This window comes from Fukomys damarensis, unplaced genomic scaffold (assembly GCF_012274545.1).
Source record: "Fukomys damarensis isolate Sample0158 unplaced genomic scaffold, DMR_v1.0_HiC HiC_scaffold_2, whole genome shotgun sequence".
NCBI classification, from domain to species: domain Eukaryota; kingdom Metazoa; phylum Chordata; class Mammalia; order Rodentia; family Bathyergidae; genus Fukomys; species Fukomys damarensis.
This window is the reverse complement of record NW_022900914.1, coordinates 58,822,508-58,841,929: the sequence shown is the minus strand read 5'-3', so window position 1 is coordinate 58,841,929 and position 19,422 is coordinate 58,822,508. Positions and strand designations below refer to the sequence as shown.

The 19,422-nt window shown below is 43.3% G+C and overlaps 1 protein-coding gene across 1 annotated transcript in view; it reads left to right on the top strand.

Moving 5' to 3' along the window:
* Positions 1–9,992: 9,992 nt before the first annotated feature.
* Suclg1 (succinate-CoA ligase GDP/ADP-forming subunit alpha) overlaps positions 9,993–19,422 on the top strand; it is a 26,725-nt gene continuing 17,295 nt past the window's right edge. The window contains exons 1-2 of the mRNA XM_010610837.3: positions 9,993–10,290; positions 17,434–17,537. Coding sequence (XP_010609139.1) covers positions 10,194–10,290; positions 17,434–17,537 — 201 coding nt within the window. The 5' untranslated portion in view covers positions 9,993–10,193. The remainder of the gene's footprint in view (positions 10,291–17,433; positions 17,538–19,422) is intronic.

Sequence of the window (19,422 nt, the reverse complement as noted above, 5' to 3'; positions counted from 1 at the left end):
TCTTCAAGGGTTGATACCATGGCTCGAGCGGTAGGATGTCCTGCGTGGGGCCCGGACGGGAAGAATATCCGCACCCACTCCCGCCGGGCCACCAGCATCGTTCCTGTTCCTGGAGTTCCTGCTTGGGCCCTGACAGCGGGAAGGATCGCCCTGCCTTCCCTTGCTGCGCCACCATTTTTGCAGGACCAGGAGGGCCTGCTTGTGTGCACATCATGGGAAAGAGAGCAGTTCCAGACCGCTGGAAGGATAATCCTGCTTGTCTTCAAGGGTTGATACCATGGCTCGAGCGCTAGGATGTCCTGCGTGGGGCCCGGACGGGAAGGATATCCGCACCCACTCCCGCCGGGCCACCACCATCGTTCCTGTTCCTGGAGTGCCTGCTTGGGCCCTGACAGCGGGAAGGATCGCCCTGCCTTCCCTTGCTGCGCCACCATTTTTGCAGGACCAGGAGGGCCTGCTTGTGTGCACATCATGGGAAAGAGAGCAGTTCCAGACCGCTGGAAGGATAATCCTGCTTGTCTTCAAGGGTTGATACCATGGCTCGAGCGCTAGGATGTCCTGCGTGGGGCCCGGACGGGAAGGATATCCGCACCCACTCCCGCCGGGCCACCACCATCGTTCCTGTTCCTGGAGTGCCTGCTTGGGCCCTGACAGCGGGAAGGATCGCCCTGCCTTCCCTTGCTGCGCCACCATTTTTGCAGGACCAGGAGGGCCTGCTTGTGTGCACATCATGGGAAAGAGAGCAGTTCCAGACCGCTGGAAGGATAATCCTGCTTGTCTTCAAGGGTTGATACCATGGCTCGAGCGCTAGGATGTCCTGCGTGGGGCCCGGACGGGAAGGATATCCGCACCCACTCCCGCCGGGCCACCACCATCGTTCCTGTTCCTGGAGTGCCTGCTTGGGCCCTGACAGCGGGAAGGATCGCCCTGCCTTCCCTTGCTGCGCCACCATTTTTGCAGGACCAGGAGGGCCTGCTTGTGTGCACATCATGGGAAAGAGAGCAGTTCCAGACCGCTGGAAGGATAATCCTGCTTGTCTTCAAGGGTTGATACCATGGCTCGAGCGCTAGGATGTCCTGCGTGGGGCCCGGACGGGAAGGATATCCGCACCCACTCCCGCCGGGCCACCACCATCGTTCCTGTTCCTGGAGTGCCTGCTTGGGCCCTGACAGCGGGAAGGATCGCCCTGCCTTCCCTTGCTGCGCCACCATTTTTGCAGGACCAGGAGGGCCTGCTTGTGTGCACATCATGGGAAAGAGAGCAGTTCCAGACCGCTGGAAGGATAATCCTTCTTGTCTTCCAGGGTTGATACCATGGCTCGAGCGCTAGGGTGTCCTGCGTGGGGCCCGGACGGGAAGGATGTCCGCACCCACTCCCGCCGGGCCACCACCATCGTTCCTGTTCCAGGAGTGCCTGCTTGGGCCCTGACAGCGGGAAGGATAGCCCTGCCTTCCCTTATTGTGCCACCATTTTTCCAGCACCAGGAGGGCCTTCTTGGGTCCATTTCATGGGAAAGAGAGCCGTTCCACACCACTGGAGGAAAATCGTGCTTGTCTTCAAGGGTTGATGCCATGGCTCAAGTGCTAGGATGTCCTGCGTGGGGCCCGAACGGGAAGGATATCCGCAGCCACTCCCACCTAGCCACCACCATCGTTCCTGTTCCAGGAGTGCCTGCTTGGGCCCTGACAGTGGGAAGGATAGCCCTGCTTTCCCTTGCTGTGCCACCATTTTTCCAGCACCAGGAAGGCCTGCTTGTGTGCACATCATGGGAAAGAGAGCCATTCCAGACTGCTGGAAGGATAATCGTGCTTCTCTTCAAGGGTTGATACCGTGGCTCGATTGCCAGGATGTCCTGCGTGGGGCCCGGACGGGAAGGATATCCGCATCCACTCCCGCCGGGCCACCACCATCTTTCCTGTTCCAGGAGTGCCTGCTTGGGCCCTGACAGCGGGAAGGATAGCCCTGCCTTCCCTTATTGTGCCACCGTTTTTCCAGCACCAGGAGGGCCTTCTTGGGTCCATTTCATGGGAAAGAGAGCCGTTCCACACCACTGGAGGAAAATCGTGCTTGTCTTCAAGGGTTGATGCCATGGCTCAAGTGCTAGGATGTCCTGCGTGGGGCCCGAACGGGAAGGATATCCGCAGCCACTCCCACCTAGCCACCACCATCGTTCCTGTTCCAGGAGTGCCTGCTTGGGCCCTGACAGTGGGAAGGATAGCCCTGCTTTCCCTTGCTGTGCCACCATTTTTCCAGCACCAGGAAGGCCTGCTTGTGTGCACATCATGGGAAAGAGAGCCATTCCAGACTGCTGGAAGGATAATCGTGCTTCTCTTCAAGGGTTGATACCGTGGCTCGATTGCCAGGATGTCCTGCGTGGGGCCCGGATGGGAAGGATATCCGCATCCACTCCCGCCGGGCCACCACCATCGTTCCTGTTCCAGGAGTGCCTGCTTGGGCCCTGACAGCGGGAAGGATCGTCCTGCCTTCCCTTGGTGTGCCACCATTTGTCCAGCACGAGGAGGATCTGCTTGGGCCCAGGCCACGGAAAAGAGTGCTGCACCCTGTCCTGTCTGGCTGCCACCAACTTGCCAGGCCCAGGGGGGCCTGATTGGTCCCAGACCACGGTAAGTATAGCCTCGCCCTCTCCTGTAGGCCTTCCGCCATTCCCCCAGTTGCAGGAGTGCCTTCTTGGGCCCAGACTGAGCGAAGGAGAGCTGCACCATCCCATGCCAGCTGCCACATCGTTCCAGCGCTAGGAGGTCCTGCTTGATTCCAGACCGCTAGAACGATAGCCGGGCTTCTACTCACGGATCGCTCCCATGTCTCCAGAGCCCGGATGGCCTGTGTGGGGCCGTGAGAGGAAGGATATCCGCACCTTCTCCTGCCGGGCCACCACCATCGTTCCTGTTCCAGGAGTGCCTGCTTGGGCCCTGACAGCGGGAAGGATCGTCCTGCCTTCCCTTGTTGTGCCACTGTTGTTCCAGCACCAGGAGGGCATGCTTGGCCCCAGGCGACGGAAAAGAGTTCGGTACACTCCCCTGTCTTGCCCCCGCCAACTTTCCAGGGGCAGGGTTCTGCTTGTTCCAACTGTATGGTAAGTTTAGCAACGCCTTGTCCTGATGGGCTTCCTCCATTTCCCCAGTGATAGGAGGGCCTTATCTGGCCCAGATCGTTGGAAAGATAGCTGTGCCCTTTCCTGCTGATCGTTGCCATCTTTCCAGCTCCACTAGGGCTTCCTTGGGTCCAATGGCGCCAAGGATAGTGTCACGCTTCTTGCAGGGCTGCCGCCGTTGCTGCAGTGCCAGGAGTCACTGCTTGGGCCAGACTACAGAGATAATAACCTGGCTTTTCCATGCTGGGCTTTTGCTATCACTGCAGTGATAACATGGCCTCCCTGGGCCCAGACTTTTCCAGTTAAATGGACCCATAGAAATAATGATCAACATTTATCACTTACTTTTTTTTTTTTTTTTTTTTTTTTTTTTTTTTTTTTTTTTTTTTTTTTTGAGACTGGGTCTCACTATGTAGTTGAGACTGACCTGGAACTCACTATGTAGCCCAGGCTGCCCTTGAACTCAGTGATCCTGCTGCCTCAGCCTCCCAAGTGCTGGGATTACAGGTGTGCCACCACGCCTGGCTTATTATTCACTATTGACTAGCCTTTCTCCTAAGTGTTTTACATGGGCTATCTCATTTGATTTATACAACTATATGAGGTAAGTATTAACATTATCCCTATTTTACAAGTGAGGAAACTGAGGTACACAGTTTCCAGCTGAGATTTAAAACTGGGAAATGTCCTACAGGAAATCAAAACCATAATTTTGTGGCTCTGTTTTTTTTTTTCTGATGGGTGGAAGCAATTTCTCTACTAGACAAAAATCTGTAGGCTGTCACAGAGCTTCTTACGTCTAATCACCACTTTTCCTATGAAAAAACAAAACTATCAGTTGTTCTGGTTATAAAAGTGATGTGTTACATACTGGAGAAACTTGGAAAATATTGAAAAATGTGAGTCACAAAGTAATTATCTGTAAAATTTATATTGAATAGGCATATTATTTGAGTATTGTATTAGTCGTGTTTTGTTTTGTTTTGTTTTTTAACTATGACAAAGAACTGAGATAATCAGCTACACGGAGAAAAGATTTTGGCTCACAGTTTTAGAGGTTCTGTCTATGATCTGTCAGCCCAATTGCTTTGGGCCTGGTGGACGTGTTGATCAAGAAAATCCCCATGGCTGGGAAGTGAAACAGAGAAGCTAGGGTTCTAATATTTCTTCCAAGGGCACAAACCCAATGACATGACGGCCATTTACTATGTCCTACCTCTTAAAATCTCTACCACTTACCAATAGCATCAAGTAGGAGACCAAGCCTTTAGCAGATAAGCCTTTGGTGGACATTTCAGGTCTAAGCTATAGCATACGTTAGCTATGAGAGGGCATGCTTTAACTCCAAGCAGATCGCATTAATTTTTCTCAAGTGCCGTCTCCACAAACCCTGACATTTTCACTTATTTTACATCTATATAAAGCCCCAATGAAAATAGGCCACTTTCACAGCCTCAAGCCGTGAAAATATTGAACAAGAAGAGTGATAGTGCCTGAACCATGGCTTCCACAACCTGGTAGCTTTTGGTGATGTTTTCTATGGCATCCTTGTTACTCTGGGATGATGGGTCATTCTTTTCCACCCTGGAGTTCTTTCTCGGGCAATAATCAGCTTCCTCAAAATACTCTCTCTCTCTCTCTCTCTCTCTCTCTCTCTCTCTCTCTCTTACATTCCATTGGCCCAGCACTCCATTTACTTTTTTTTAAGTACTGGCTCTTCAAATTCATCTTTGGTGCCCTATTACTTCCCTGTCCTTGGGGACACATAGAAGTACATTTTCTTCAGCTACATTCCAGGGTGTCCAGGAATCTTGATGTTGTCTGATGTTTTTTCTAGAGTCTTCAATGTGAATCACTAATTTGTGGGAATTATTGGCCATCTCTGTTAAAATGCAAATGTTATGTAGGAAAGGCTACTAAACCAGGCTGAAGGCCTAGTTCATCTAAAACATGTGAGATAGCACTGCCCTAAGAAGTAGGACAAAAGTCAGCAGAAATTCTTAAAGGTGGTTAGAAGAATGTCTAGACTCAGTGCTGGACCATAAGAGAAAGGAAGAAAAGTCACCTTCAGAGGAAGGAGAGGTCACTGAGTGGGGATAGGAGGGACAGTCAAGCCAAACTATCTTCTCTCCTCTTCTTTCTCCTCCTTCTGGTGGTACTGGGGATTCAATCCAAGATACACTGAGCAACTGAGCTATACCAGCCCTTTTTTCTTTTCTTTTAAATTTTGAGACAAAGTCTTGCTAAGTTGTTCAGGATGGACTCAAAGTTGAGATCTCCCTGCCTACACCTCCCAGAGTGCTAGAATTATAGTGGTGCACCACTGAACCCAGCAAAACTGTCTTCTTCATAATTTTGCTGAGGAGTGATTCTTTGTTTCTCATCAAACTTTCTCCTGGAAGAGACATCTGGTGGATACTGTGTTGTGCTGTCCAGGTGCCCTTCAGTGAGGACATGCTGCCCTCCTACTTGGAGTAGCATTAGTAGAGAGGCTTCAGCTGTCTGTGCCCCCTTTCAGACATTTCCTGGATGCAGAGAGGTGCCTTGACCATGGTCATGTCCCTTTCTAGAGATGGCCACATTGTTCTGATCCAGGTGGGAGTATAGAGACCTGGCCCTCTTAGACCCATGCAGGGCAATTCTGAATTTTGGCTAAAATTGTTAACATGTTTGTGACAAACAGCTGGACTTCTTCTGACTTGTCCTGCACTTTTCCTTATCCTTCAAAAGGCTTGGCCCCCAGGGTACTCTTGCCCATGATATTTAGTGTGATTCCCAGGGGACCAAATCTGCACCGAGGCTCAAGTATGAGGAAAAAAGAAATACATCTGGAATCTATTTCTTCTAGACGAGAGGTCAAAACCTCTCGACACCCCTTTTGGGTCTGATGCAGATGCAGTTCAGAGGTACCAAGTGGATCAGTCATTTCAGGAAACTCACTGGATTTGAGGAGGTTTCATTTCAAAGAGTTACTTGTCTTCATTTTTAAAGAAAGGCAATCAAATTTACAATGCCCGTCCCTGACAGAAGGGCAAAGAGGATGGGCCTGCTCAAATCAGCCACTGATGTTAGAACTGCACTGTGAGATTCATTCTGTGGATGAGGCTCCACTTCAGACACAAATAACCCCCAGCTTTTCTGACTCATCTCTCCTCCTAGTTCTTCAAAAGCTGAAGCTTTGTGTGGGGTTAGGTGTTTCTGATTTGTGTTACTTTATCTTCCATAACTAAGGCCAAGGTATACGGCTCCAGTCTCTCCATTTGTTTGATAAAGGGATTAGTGATACAAGGGCTTAGGTTGGCTCATCAGCCCCAAAGGCCCCAGGCTCTCTGCCAAAACAGGTTTTTCTTCAAATACGCTTATATCTCTGGGAAGGAAACAGTTGTTTTTCCCTTTAGAAGGCAGATTTTTTTTTTCCAGAAGGGAGTTTGCAGGAATGGGGCTTGAGAAAATTCCTTTTGTCCCACTTCCATAAGGCAGAGTCACATTGCCTAGGTGAACACATAAAACTGTAGCCCACCCTAGAAATAGCAGGAGCATTCTTTATAATGTTAATTGATGCTTTTCCTACTCCTGTTTCCTTCTAATATCTTCACCCTCTATATCTATGTGGCAGTTTTGGTCTATGGCTCCAGGAAAGAAATGTATACTGAGAGACCTGAAGACAGAAATAACTTCAATTTAGGACAAAAATGTGATTTAACATCTTCAAGATCAGAATAGGTCCCTGAGCCAGTGAAGAAGAAGAAAAGACAGGAGAGCTGAGGTGTTGATCTACCCACTCTTACTTCCCTAGTGTGGAGATGAAGGGAAGAAAGTAGTCAGAAGAACCATTAGACAGGGTTTTAAGGGTTCATAGAGCAGCAGGAAAGATGCAGCTAAGTCTGGGCAATCAGGGATGTTTCTGGCCCTTGAAGGTACAAGGTTTTCTTACATGCTGGAGAAGAGACCAGAGGTAACTGATAGAGCCAGACCAAAAGGGGCCTTGTGACAAGGAGCAAGGGATGATGCAGTAGTAGCTTGGACCATTAACTGAAAACCAGATAGAAAGGTGTATGGAGACTAACAAGGCAGAAGACCAAATGCTCCTTCCACTGCATTCCTCACTTTAGCAATACTACAGGGATTTAGACAAAACTCTGGTGGAAGGAAAAGGATCTGAGATCCTAAAAGAATTTGGGCTCATATTGAAGGGCCCCAGTAAAGATGGAGAACACTGACTTCTTTTATACACAAGAAAGAAATCCTTATCAGGGAGCAAGCCCACAGACTCTTGTCATTTCTGGTCCCTTCTCATTTTCTGGTCCATTTGATCCTATTAAAAACTTGAACCATGTATCTAATTTAAAGCCCCTCCTTCTTTCCCAGGTCTGGCGTGATCTGTGTCTTCACAACCTGAATCTGTGAAAGTCTGTTTTCTTATCCTTTCCTTTACTCTTCCTCTCTCACCCACCTTTTTCTAGGCTCCTCCAAGGGGTGAGATTTGGATAAAATGTCTTAAAGGGTGCTATTTGTAGGTCTCTCCTGTTGGTTCATACTTTCAGGAATGCTGGCTCTTCGAGGACACTTTATGGATTTTTCATAAGCTCCTCTCCCATTCCTGTGATAAAGAACTTCATCTACATATGTGCTCAATGGTTGATTTCTTGATACTCTCTGGGAGTCTTCTATGGGTTTTTATGATACGATTACTTGTCCTAGAGGATGGTCTTCTTAGGAGGAAGCTTGGATTTTTTTTCCTGGCATCCATCTCACCCCTGGGAATACTATACATCTTGCCACCCCAAATACTGTCTTTCTTACCAATGAGGACTGCTCTAGCCAGTCTCCTGCCTTTAGAATTCTCTAGGGAGGAGGCTGACATAAGTTTCTATGTTTAGGTCTCCCTCCCAAACTCAAGTTTTTCCAAGCACTCTTTGACCAAGATCTCCTTTTAGGCACTGAGACAAGGCTCAAGAATTTCTGTGGTTTTGCCGTAATTTAGCCTGGAATTGAATGCTAGTCTTTTTGGTAAGGACCCTTCCTTTACATTTGGTTGGGTGAGAGGAGACATTTAACATAACAACCTAAAACTCAGAAGAATCAATCCTCTCTCCATCAATGAATTGCAGTGTTTTGCTTACTTGAGTGGGCTGGTGTGGTGGTGAGACTCCAAAGGCAAATTTAGTCACTTTTTGTCAAACTTTGGAGAGAAGGAGCTCCTAGACTGCCCTCCTCAGATGTGGAGGTATTTGTAACCAGTTACCCTTAGTTTTAGGGGGTTAGCTAAGGTTTTGAGACAAATGGGAATACCCTATTCTACATCTGCTTATTCACATTAGTCAAAACCTTCAAGACATCATCCAGCATGTGAAGAAAAGTTCTTATCTACAATGGTAATAAAGTGGTAATAACTTAGAATGTACGAAGAGCATTACATACTAAATGTATTAACTGCTTACACCTCCTCTGAAATAAAGACTTTCATCCCTATTTCAGTGAGAAAACTTGAAACCCAGAGCTCATATAGACTGTGGCCAAAGTGGAGACTGAATCCATATCTGATTCCAAAACTCAATCTGCAAATAATCAGTGATATAATTGCTGTCTAGTACAACTGTTCCCTACCTAGGAGGGACAGAATTAGGGTGAGTTGTGTTACAAGGGATTGGAATATTCTCAGCCCATCACACATTGTAAATCTACAATGTATACACTACTTTTTCTCCTCTGTATCAACTCAGTTCAGTACATAATGAGCTCTCTTTTTGGGCCAGGGAGAATTCTAAGTGCCAGGGATACATCAGTGTATAAAACTAAAATCCCTGTCTTCATGAAAAAACAAATTCATCGAAGTTATACTAAAATTATATTTTTTGCACCATGCATTTTACCAATTAAATGCAACTACATGTTGTTATTATAAAGTGAGAGCTCAAAAAGAATTTTGCTGTTTAAAATGAGCCTTTATACCGAACATATATGTGAACAGCACTGGTACTATTTAACTAGTTATCAGGACAGGGTCCACTAGACAAATAAGGGAGGAGTTTGTTTGCAGTCAAATCGAGCTTGAGAAAGACAATATCTGGGTCATAGAGGAAATATTGGGCAATTTCCTTGGGCAATCCCATTTATCCATCACACTGCATTGTGCAAATTATAGTGACTACTTTGGTAAATTAGGATTGGGATTTTTTTTTTTTTTTTTTTTTTTTGTACTGGGGATCGAACTCGGGACCTTGGGCTTGCAAGTCAGGCAGCGGCACCACTGAGCTAAATAGAATTTTATTGATACTGGGGAATCTCAGGAGTACGGTTTTGAGAGGAAAGTATATTATTTTATTTCTTGTTTACCTGTTGACTCTGGAACTTTGAGATTCCTTCTAAAGCTCAAATAGCGAACGGTTGGCTCACACAGGGAAAATGGAGAGGTACTCATATACTTAATGCTAGTCAAAGGCTATATGATTGTTTAACCATCAGATTCATATCTCACGAAAAAAGTGTCAGTGACGTAGCTTTTGGTCTGTCTGGTCTCGTCTTTCACTGGCCACTATCGTGAGTTTAGATTCACTGTTATCACAGGCAATTCTTTCCTGTCCTTGCAAAGGTAAGTGTTGAGGCATTATCCTCTCCATGTGTCAGCCAAAGAAAACGAAGGTGCAAAATAGTGGCCCAGATACGGCATTTCTCTTTGCACTTTACCTCGCGGTTCCTTCGTTCTAAATCGTCACACCTCCACCTCCTAGGCTAGATTTCCCCTGGCCGATAGCTGCCCTTCTCTCCAGCTCCAATTTGACTGGCCAAGCCTGGAGCCATAAAACTACACTTCCCATAAAGCCACGCGCCGACCAGGCCTGCTCGGGATTCTCTAAACTGCCATTACAATTACCATTCACTAAACTCACATATCCAGGAAGAACTGAGTGATCTACTTCTCCGACAGGATGCCTCTTTTTCTTCTCCACCTGTGAGCCCGAATGTTCGATGAAGAGTCTCCTGCTGAAGGGGATTCGTTCAGGCGCCAGCCCTGGTCACCCTGCTCCGCAGGCCTCAGCTCCAGTCAGGACCCCGGGGCCTCGGGGAGTGTCATTGGGGGATGACCGCAGCCCTAGCCGCTGCAGCTGCCACCGCGACCATGGTTTCCGGCAGCAGCGGCCTCGTCGCCGCCCGCCTTCTGTCACGCACCTTCCTCCGTGAGTCGAGCTGGCACTCTGTCTTTCTGGCCTCCACGAGTTCCTGGGTTCGCTGGGCCCAACATCCTGGCCCAGGCCGCGGTTAGGCCCTCCAGTGAAGGAACTGGCGGGGCGAGGGAACGGTGGGGCCCTGATCTTGAGTGGGAGCGCTCAGTTTGGCTGGATACGTGGGTCATTGGCGGACGGGGACGTGCGCTGGCTGAGGCAGGATTCCGGCCTGGGAACTTTGCAGATCCGAGACCATGCAGTTGTACTCGCGGTGACGAACGGCGGGGTGGGTGGGGATAGTGTCTAGACTGACCCCTTATGGAGCGAAAAGTGAACTCAGCTGAGGTATGACTGCATGGGGTGGGGGGGCGTCTTTATTTTCTACTGAAGGGTCCTGCATTTCGACTTATCTAATCTCTGAAAGTCGGTTCAGGTGCAAAGGAAAGGCAATTTCTGCATCCAGAGCCAGCGTAGCCCTATAGACGCCTAGAAGCAAGCTTAGCGTTGCCTGAGACTTAACCCAATTATTTACAAATGTGACCACCAGGCGGTATGAACACTCCAGTTCCTGAGAACTTATTACCCAAGTTGCTAGTCTTTGAATAACGCTGACTGTTGAAAATTCTTGTTATGGTCAAAATCTCTGAGTTTACTAGGTAAGTTATAATAGGAAGAAAGTTTGGAATCAGTCATATCCGGGTTTGAAGTCTGGCTGGTTCCTTCACAGTCTTTGTAGTAATCCTAGTGTTTTTTTCTTGCTACATTTTTCAGTGTTTCAAATTGCATGACAAGAATACCATATGAATCTGAGGCACCATCACCGATAAGGTGCACCATTGTTTTGTCTGCCACTAACAAAGAAATCCACTGCTGATTAAAATTGTGATGTGTTATTGATTGTCCAATGCTGATTTAATAGATGATGAAAAGTGAAAAATGTGCATATTATAAGTGACAGTGTACAGGATGACTTGGGTTCACTGTGCAGACTAAGTGAATAGATTTAAGTAATATATATAAAAGACATTCAACCATACATTTTTCTCTCTTGTTTCTACTTTGCTTCTAACTCTGCTTGATTCTCATATTTGTTGGACTTAATTCCTTTCTTGAGAAGATTAATTTCTAAAAGTGAGTGTGTACTCGGTAGTGGTACTTAGTTACCAGGTCATTTAAGGACAAAGATCTTGCTAGGAAAAAGTTGGGCTTGTTTTGGATATTTTTCTGAAGATTCTTACTGTATAATTTAAAGGACAGTTGCTGTTGTAGTCAGAAGAGGGAAAAAGGTATTAGTTGTACCGAGTGATCACTTTAGTCAGAGTTGGAGCACTAGGAAGGAGATAATCTTGGGTGTGGGCTTAATTCAGCATAATTTAAATAGAGGGTTAGGATGTAGAAGGCCAGATGGGCAGCACAGCCACTGTGCTGGGAAAGTGCAGGAAGGAGTTGCCCACCGGATGTCTCTCTCCTCAAGTCTTACTAGTCTGATTTTCTGAAACACCCTAGCTTCTGGTAGGTCTGCTGTTTTAATAGCAGAATCTAGAGAAGAAAGGAAGAGTGTAAAGTATCTGTTTCTTAATCCACTGTTAGAAGTTCTTAACAGTTCTCTTTTCACAGGAGTGATGTTTCTTTCTTCTTAGTCTCCAGGACAGAGGAGATCATTGGTTTAGCTTTCCGTTGCTGGAGTGGTCTTGAATTATTCCAAGTCATATGATTAATCTGTTACAAAGACTGAGGGGTGTAAGAACTGAACCAAGATATTTCCTATATTAGAGCTGGGGTTACAGATGGCAATGTTTAGTGTATAAAAATCTCTAAGTTGGCAAACCTCTATATCCCCTTTCTTATTCCACATATCTAAGCTTGTTTTCACTTCTTCTAAGAAAATAGACATAGCATCACCTTGCAAAAAATTTTTTAAGTGGTCACAAATTATTTAAGCTTTTACTCAGGTTAAAATAACTAGAGATGCTAGAGAATTTTGTCCCCTCTGTTCTGCTAAGTTTCAGTTGATGGTACATTGTGTGCTAAGGTCACAAATGTTGCAATATTGATTTTTTTTTTTTAAATAAAAGCAAGCACTTACAGTTGCCTTCCAGGGCTCTTTTGGAGGGGTTACTTACAATATTTAGAAATCCCTGAGCACCCCACCCACCACCCTATTCTACAGCTTATGAAAGAAAGGAAAGAATCCAGTTGAAGGAAGAAGGGAAAAAATGAAAACTAAGAAGTATTTCTTCCATGAGAAAGTTTGAAAATTTATAAACAGCTTTGAAGTTGAAATAGTGAAGTTATTTTAAGAAATTTAGAGCAATTCAAAGTCTTTAAATATGACAAGTTCCTATAAATTTAGTCTTTTAGTGTAATTAGGAAATAAGAACAAATACTTTTGAATCTCATAATTATGGTGTTTTAATGCCAGAAAATGAACCTTACAATTCAGCTGATCCTGTAACTTTGGCAAGTGAGGAAATAAACTCAGAAAGTTTTTCACCCAGTATCAAAAAGAATGATAGAATCGAGGTCTCCTAATGCTGGACAGTGTCTTTTCCATTAGTGTGCACCATATAATAGTTTGAGTCTCCTTTTTTTTGAAGCTCTGATTTTTTTGTCTTGATTGTTGAGAAGCTTTTAAAGCTAGTTGAGAGACTCAGGCAGGAAGGAGGATTACAAGTTCATGGTCAGCAGGGGCAGTTTAGCAAGACCTCACACTTGAATGCGTGCGCGCACACACACATAAACAAGCTGGTGTCAACACTAGAATGCTTGCCTAGCATGCAGAAGAACCTAGGTTCAGTTGCTAGTTGCAAAATAAAAGCAAAAAGGTGCCACTTGCCTTTTCCATATTTGCCAAATTGTGTAGACTTGTTTTGAACTGAGGAAGCATTTGAAAGTGCAGTTTGGAAAAGGAGACCCTTAACAGTGATGTTTCTTATTCTACTATCTGTTACCCTTTGCATCTAAGAATCAAATAGTTATTTCAGAAATGTAAAACAGATAACTCAGATGTAGCAATATAAGCATAAGATAGTGATTAGATTTTCTGATCTCAACTTTATTTCATAGAAACATTGTTGAGGATGTTAAAACATAATTTCTCTTAAGTACAGGAGAAAAATTTTACCAAAAGACAAGCATTTTGTTGTCTCAGACTCCTAGTTTTTTTTTTTTTAACATTAGAACATTTCTAAAATTAGAATGTTTTAATAATTGATACTTTACAAGATTTGGCAACTTTTTTTCTTTCTTCTTAGTACTTAGGTATACTTCTTTAAAAATGGTAGTATTGGGCTGGAGATTTAGCTCAGTGGTGCCAATACCTGCCGCTCAAGTGCAAGGTTCCAAGTTCGATCCCTAGTCCCACCCCCCACCCCCCATAAAAGTGGTATTTTAGATTTGATGAAGTAAGGTACTTACTTAGCAACCAGCGATGTCAATAATAAATGAACATATTTTTCAATATTAAATCAATATATGATTTTGCATTTGAATGACAGGTTATTTGGAATTTGAGGGTTAAATGGCTGCTAAACTACTCTGCTGTATTCTAAAGTCCTATAGGTGGGTACTACATCATTCATATATATATATATGCACATATATATATTTATTTTTAATGCTCTTCATATATTGGGAACTTGGTCTGCAGCATGACAGTTTTGAGAGGTGGTGGAACCTTTTAAGAGGTGGCGCCTAAAGGAGTGGAGTTTGGGTTTTACTCTCAGAAGAGATTATTAGTATTGGTCTTCTGGGGTGAGTTGTTGGAGTGAATTCTCACAAGAATGGGTTGTTATGAAATGAGGCTGCCTCATGTACTTGACCCTACTCTACACAGGGCTATATTCCTTCTGCCTTTCTGACATGTTATGTTGCAGCCAAAGGGGCCCTTACCAGAGGATGAACAAGCGAGGCTGCTCCATTTCAGACTTTCAGTCTCCTAATCTGTGAGCTAAATAAAGCTCTTTTCCTTATAAGTAACTAGTGTCAGGTATTTTGTTATAGCTACAGAGAATGGACTAATACAGTTCATAAGTATTCCCATCTTAAATTCATGAGTATGTGCATGAATAAATGAGTAGCAGGGATGTAGGTTAAGAGGTAATTTGGGGAGAGTATTTCATGAACAGGGTCTCAAATTATTGGCTGAAACTGTGCTAAGTAGTCATGGAAGGCCATGGTTTGAGTCCCACCTAAGCAAGTCTAGCCTAGATCATACTGTGAATTTCACTAGCCATCTTACAGATGGTATAGTTGCTATCTATGGGAAGAGGACTCAGTATGTAGCTGAGTGATACAGACCTATCACCTATGTTGAAAACACTTCTCTTTCAGATTACTCAGTCCCTTTCTTTTAGCCTTTTTATTCCAGTTTGTACTTTTGTAGTTTTGGGTTTCTTTGCTTAACATTTAATTCTCTTACAGAGCAGAAAGCTTCGTGTGGGTAGGGTAAGTCTATCTTACTCTTTCATGAATCCTGAGCACCTGGTGGGGTAGTCTGCCACAGTGAGCATCTGAAAGCAGTGTGGTCTGTTCATTCTGCATTAGTAATGATAGCGATAATGAAATAGCTATTAGTGCTAAGACACTTCTTGTACCCTTATCACCAATTTATGTGCTCTCTTTTTAAACTCATTTAATTCTCATATCAGCCAATGAGGTACATACTATTTTTCCATTTTTACAATGAGGCTGTACCTTTATATGTATTTCATGTTAAGAACTTACAAATATATTTGTGCATGCTACATATTATATGTAGGCATTTATAAACATATATGGTGGACCCTTGACGTAAGAACTCAATTCATTCCCAAGGGCAGTTGTAACTCAAGTTGGTCAGTTAAAGGCTCAGGTTCCTCTACACAGCCTTCAAAGTCTCCTGAGTACAGTTAGATCTCAGTGTCCATAGAGAGACCCTGACCCAGGATTTCTCAGTGAACCCCACAGAGGAAAGGATGTTGTAATGTTCCTTCCAGGATTCTTTGAGGGTTAAATCTGTATCTGAGACTAACTTGAAGCACAATTGGCCAGCATTTGGGTCATAACTCAAGACTTGGATTATAAGTTAAAACTAAAATTCTGCTCATAACCCAAGTTGTTCATATGGGTCCATTGTATTTAGAATGTGCATGAGGACACATATAAAACAGTTCTGAGCTGGGCGTGCTGGCTCACATCTGTAATCCCAGCACTTGGGAGGCTGAGGCAGGAGGATTGCTGTGAATTCGAAACCAGCCTGGGCTACATAGTGATTTCCAGGTTAGACTCAACTACACAGTGAGACCCTGTCTCAAAAAAACAAACAACAACAACAACAACAACAACAAAAAACAGTTCTGGTTGTATGTATTTGATTTTTAAATATCAACAATGTTTCCTCTTTCTAGGAAAAGATTTACCATTTTAGTTGTGTAGGATTTTGGGAGTATACCAGCCACTTTGATACCCAGGCATCATTGCATGTTAACATCAGTCTTCTTGTGGGAAGCTGTTATTCCATTTATAGATGGAAAGGCCAAGGCTAAGGGAGATTAAAAGTATGCCTGTGTCACCTCACTGATGAGCAGCAGAGTATAATAGCAAGCTCAAGCCTGTCTGATTCCTGAGACATTGTTCTCAGCTCCTCTAGGGACGCAAAAACCAAGGCTGGGCTGGCCGGTTTCTAAGAACTTGCAAGAGGGTGCACATCCTCAGGAAGTGGCCCAATATATAGGAGCCATAGCCCTCACCATCAGGGTATTCTTGTTGGTAGACTTTAGACCTTCCTGCTGCCCTAATACTTAAAGTGCTCATTTTCTCCTTATTAAAGTTATATATCTCATCATCTGTTGATTTACCGTCACTGTTGTGTTACTGGTTTATGACCTTTACTGGTTTGTCTATTAGCAAAGGGCAAGAATGACAGCACTGGCTGGGTGGGCTCTGCTGTGCATCTCTTTAAGGGACATCTCTCAGGCTGGAAATCCGGCGTAATGTCAGGTGTTTTGACTCCCTCATGGCGCCTTTCTGAGCATAGTTGAAGAGTGCAGCTGCCCATTGCCTGGCAATTCTGTGTGCTCACGAAACTCTGCTCACCTGGATGGTAAGGGTGAAGTCTGGGCTTTCCTTCTCCCTAGAGGCATGGAAACTCCAAATACCTCTGCCAGTGTAGATATCGATTCTTCTTCAGTTGTGACACCTGAAGTCTGAAAAGATAGGCAGTGATTCAGATGAGAGAGCGATTCATAGCAATTTGAGTCAAAAAGCATGGGGCGGGTCTCAGGAGAAATGCGTGATGAGATATTTGTTTCTGGAGCTGCCTTTCCAGAATTGCTTAGTGGTAGGAAGAAGGATTAGCCACTTTGAAGAGACCAGGGATGGGGTGTAGACAAGATAGATTGGTGGCTCTCCTGGAGTTTTAGAAGGTAGCCTACAAGCCATGTACTTGTTTTCTGATTTTTGTATTAGAAATTGGTTGTATTAACCCAACTTCTCATTTTTCTTGAGGTGGGTTACTGAAAATAACATTGTTTTTTTACAAGTTTCTCTTTCATCTACTTTCCTACTTATTTTATTTTCCCTATTTTGAATGTATAAATTCTTGACTCACGTCAGAAGAGACCGATCCAAGTGATTCTAGATTGCGTTTTAGTCAAATTTTATTTTGCAATTTAACATTTAATATATTGTTATTATTGAGGAACAGTTTGCAGAGTGGTTCTTACTCATACCCCTGACAATGTTTGCCTTAGCTCACCTATTTATAGGAATTGGACTTTAAAACATTGAGTCAATTTGGCTGTAGCTGTTTAATAAACATTATTAGTGGGATGATACCTAATTTTCAGTCCCTGGGTTTAATTTGAGACATTTATCTTTGATCTCTGTTTTTCATTCTGAGGATTAAATGATAAACTTCAGCTTTTGTTTCTCAGTTCAGAAAAAGCTATAAGATTTGGTTCTCAGGAAGGATAAGATCTTGGCGCGTAGAAGCAGGGTCTTTATTTTTCTAATTTATTGCTGTGGCCTACCTCTCTCATTTTAAAAATGATGTTTAAATTTTTCATGGTCACAATATAGCTTTTATATTATAGGATTTTTTTTTTTTTAGTCACCAATTTGAATCCATTGTTCAGAAGTTTAGAAAAGTTATGTCACGTTTCCTTTACTTTTCAGTACAACAGAATGGAATTCGACATTGTTCCTATGCAGCTTCTCGGAAACATCTCTATGTTGATAAAAATACGAAGATTATTTGCCAGGGATTCACTGGTAAGCAGGTATGTGTATCTATATTTTTATTTAAAGTGTAGAATAAAAATTTAAAAAAATTAACTTTTTGCTTTTTATATCCTAAAATAGTGATAAATGATTGATAAAAGAATATAGAAATGAGGTTTATCATAAGAAGAGGTCAGCCTGTAAGGGAAAAACTGTGTTTACTCTTACCTGGAAATGCATGGGAGAATACTGTATTGGACCCCCACTTACTGTCTTCAGGAAATACACTACTTTTTCCTCCAACCTTGGGACAGATCACTATTATTTTACTTAAGTTCTAGATAAAATAGATTGCTTGTGTCTTGGTCTTGTACAAATATTTTTTGTTGAACATGGAGTCCACCTTAAGTGTGGAGAAGCACATAAATCCAGAGAGGCTCATGGAGACTGAGACAGACAGAGGAACCAGCCTGTTGGTTGATGTAAGAACCATCTTACACTCTGTAGCACAAAGGGTCTTTAAAGAGACTCACAGGCAAGGTGCCTTAAGCACTTTCTTATTCACTATCTCCCTCTCCCCTGCTTACATCATAGAATTTGTATAAGCTTAAATATATCCATGGTGTGATTCTACAGAGAGTGCAGCATAAGAGCTCCTTTTCTTTCCTTCCATTCTGCTTACCAAACATTTCTCCTATTAAATTGGCATGTGTCCTCTCAGATACTTTTCTTGTATAATAGATATATTTATATTTTCATTATATATACTTTACAGATTTTATATTACAGATATTTACATCCACATTTTGAAGAATATTATAGCATTCAAAATCCACGATTTGAAGTATATTCTAGCTTTCCCTCTCCAATTAAATTTATATTGTCTATTTTTGTATATATTGATATGAGCATATAATCAAATGCTTGGTTAACCCAAATTTCTCCTATAAGTGTATTATATGATTTTGTTTCTCTATTTGCTAAACTTTGTGTGATCCTCTGACATTTTAACTTCTGAACTTTTTTGTTACAACCATCTGTGCATGGTATAAGCACTATTTGGAAGTTTTAAAATTCAGTGTTTTAATTCAGGGTTGGTTTCGGTGTCTTTTAGTTACCTGAGATCTAATTGTTTCTTATTCACCTTCCTTGATAGGAAGTTTAAAGTAATTGAGAGCCTTAATTGCCTCAGTTAGATGTTGATTCAGATTCTGTTAGAGACAATGATAAGGTCTGAAATTAAGGGCTTATTTCCATAGGAAAGATGCAGTTTTGTCATATGAGTTCTTTTTTCAGTGCACACATTGTTACACATATGAATGAAAAAGGTTTACATATTAAAGTAGATTCCAGCAATGCACATCTCCATGGGTGCCATCTGATTCTATTTAGTAGCTTACATGAGTCGCTAAAATTGTTCCTGTTCTTACTGTGTAGTGGCTGGTGATAATGGGAAAACTAAGGACAATAGGCTTATTTTGAGGAAATGTTATTTCTGTTTAGGACTAAAAAACTCTGGTTCATTTGAATTTACTTGGCACTGTACTCTAGGGCAGTGCTTTTCAAACTACCCAAAGTGAAAGGCAGTTTGGATATTTGTTTTAATTTTTGGGGGGTACTGGGGATTGAATTCAGGACCTTGTGCTTTCGAGGCAGGCTCACCTATTGAGGCAGGCTCAGCGGCATCACTGAGCTAAATCCCTGTGTTTAATTTTTTATCTAATGTAGATCAATAATTTTGTAAAATACAATAAAAGTTGCAACATGTCATAGTGTTATATTTGTAAGCACTCTTTTTTAAAAATTACCTTTCTTACTCCTTTTCTCACCTCCTTTCTCCCTTCCTCTGCCTTTTTTTCTTTGGGTCATTTTCTTCTTTCATTTTGCTGTTATATTGTGGCAGAGTAGCAACAATCTACAGATCATACTTTGAATAGCACTATT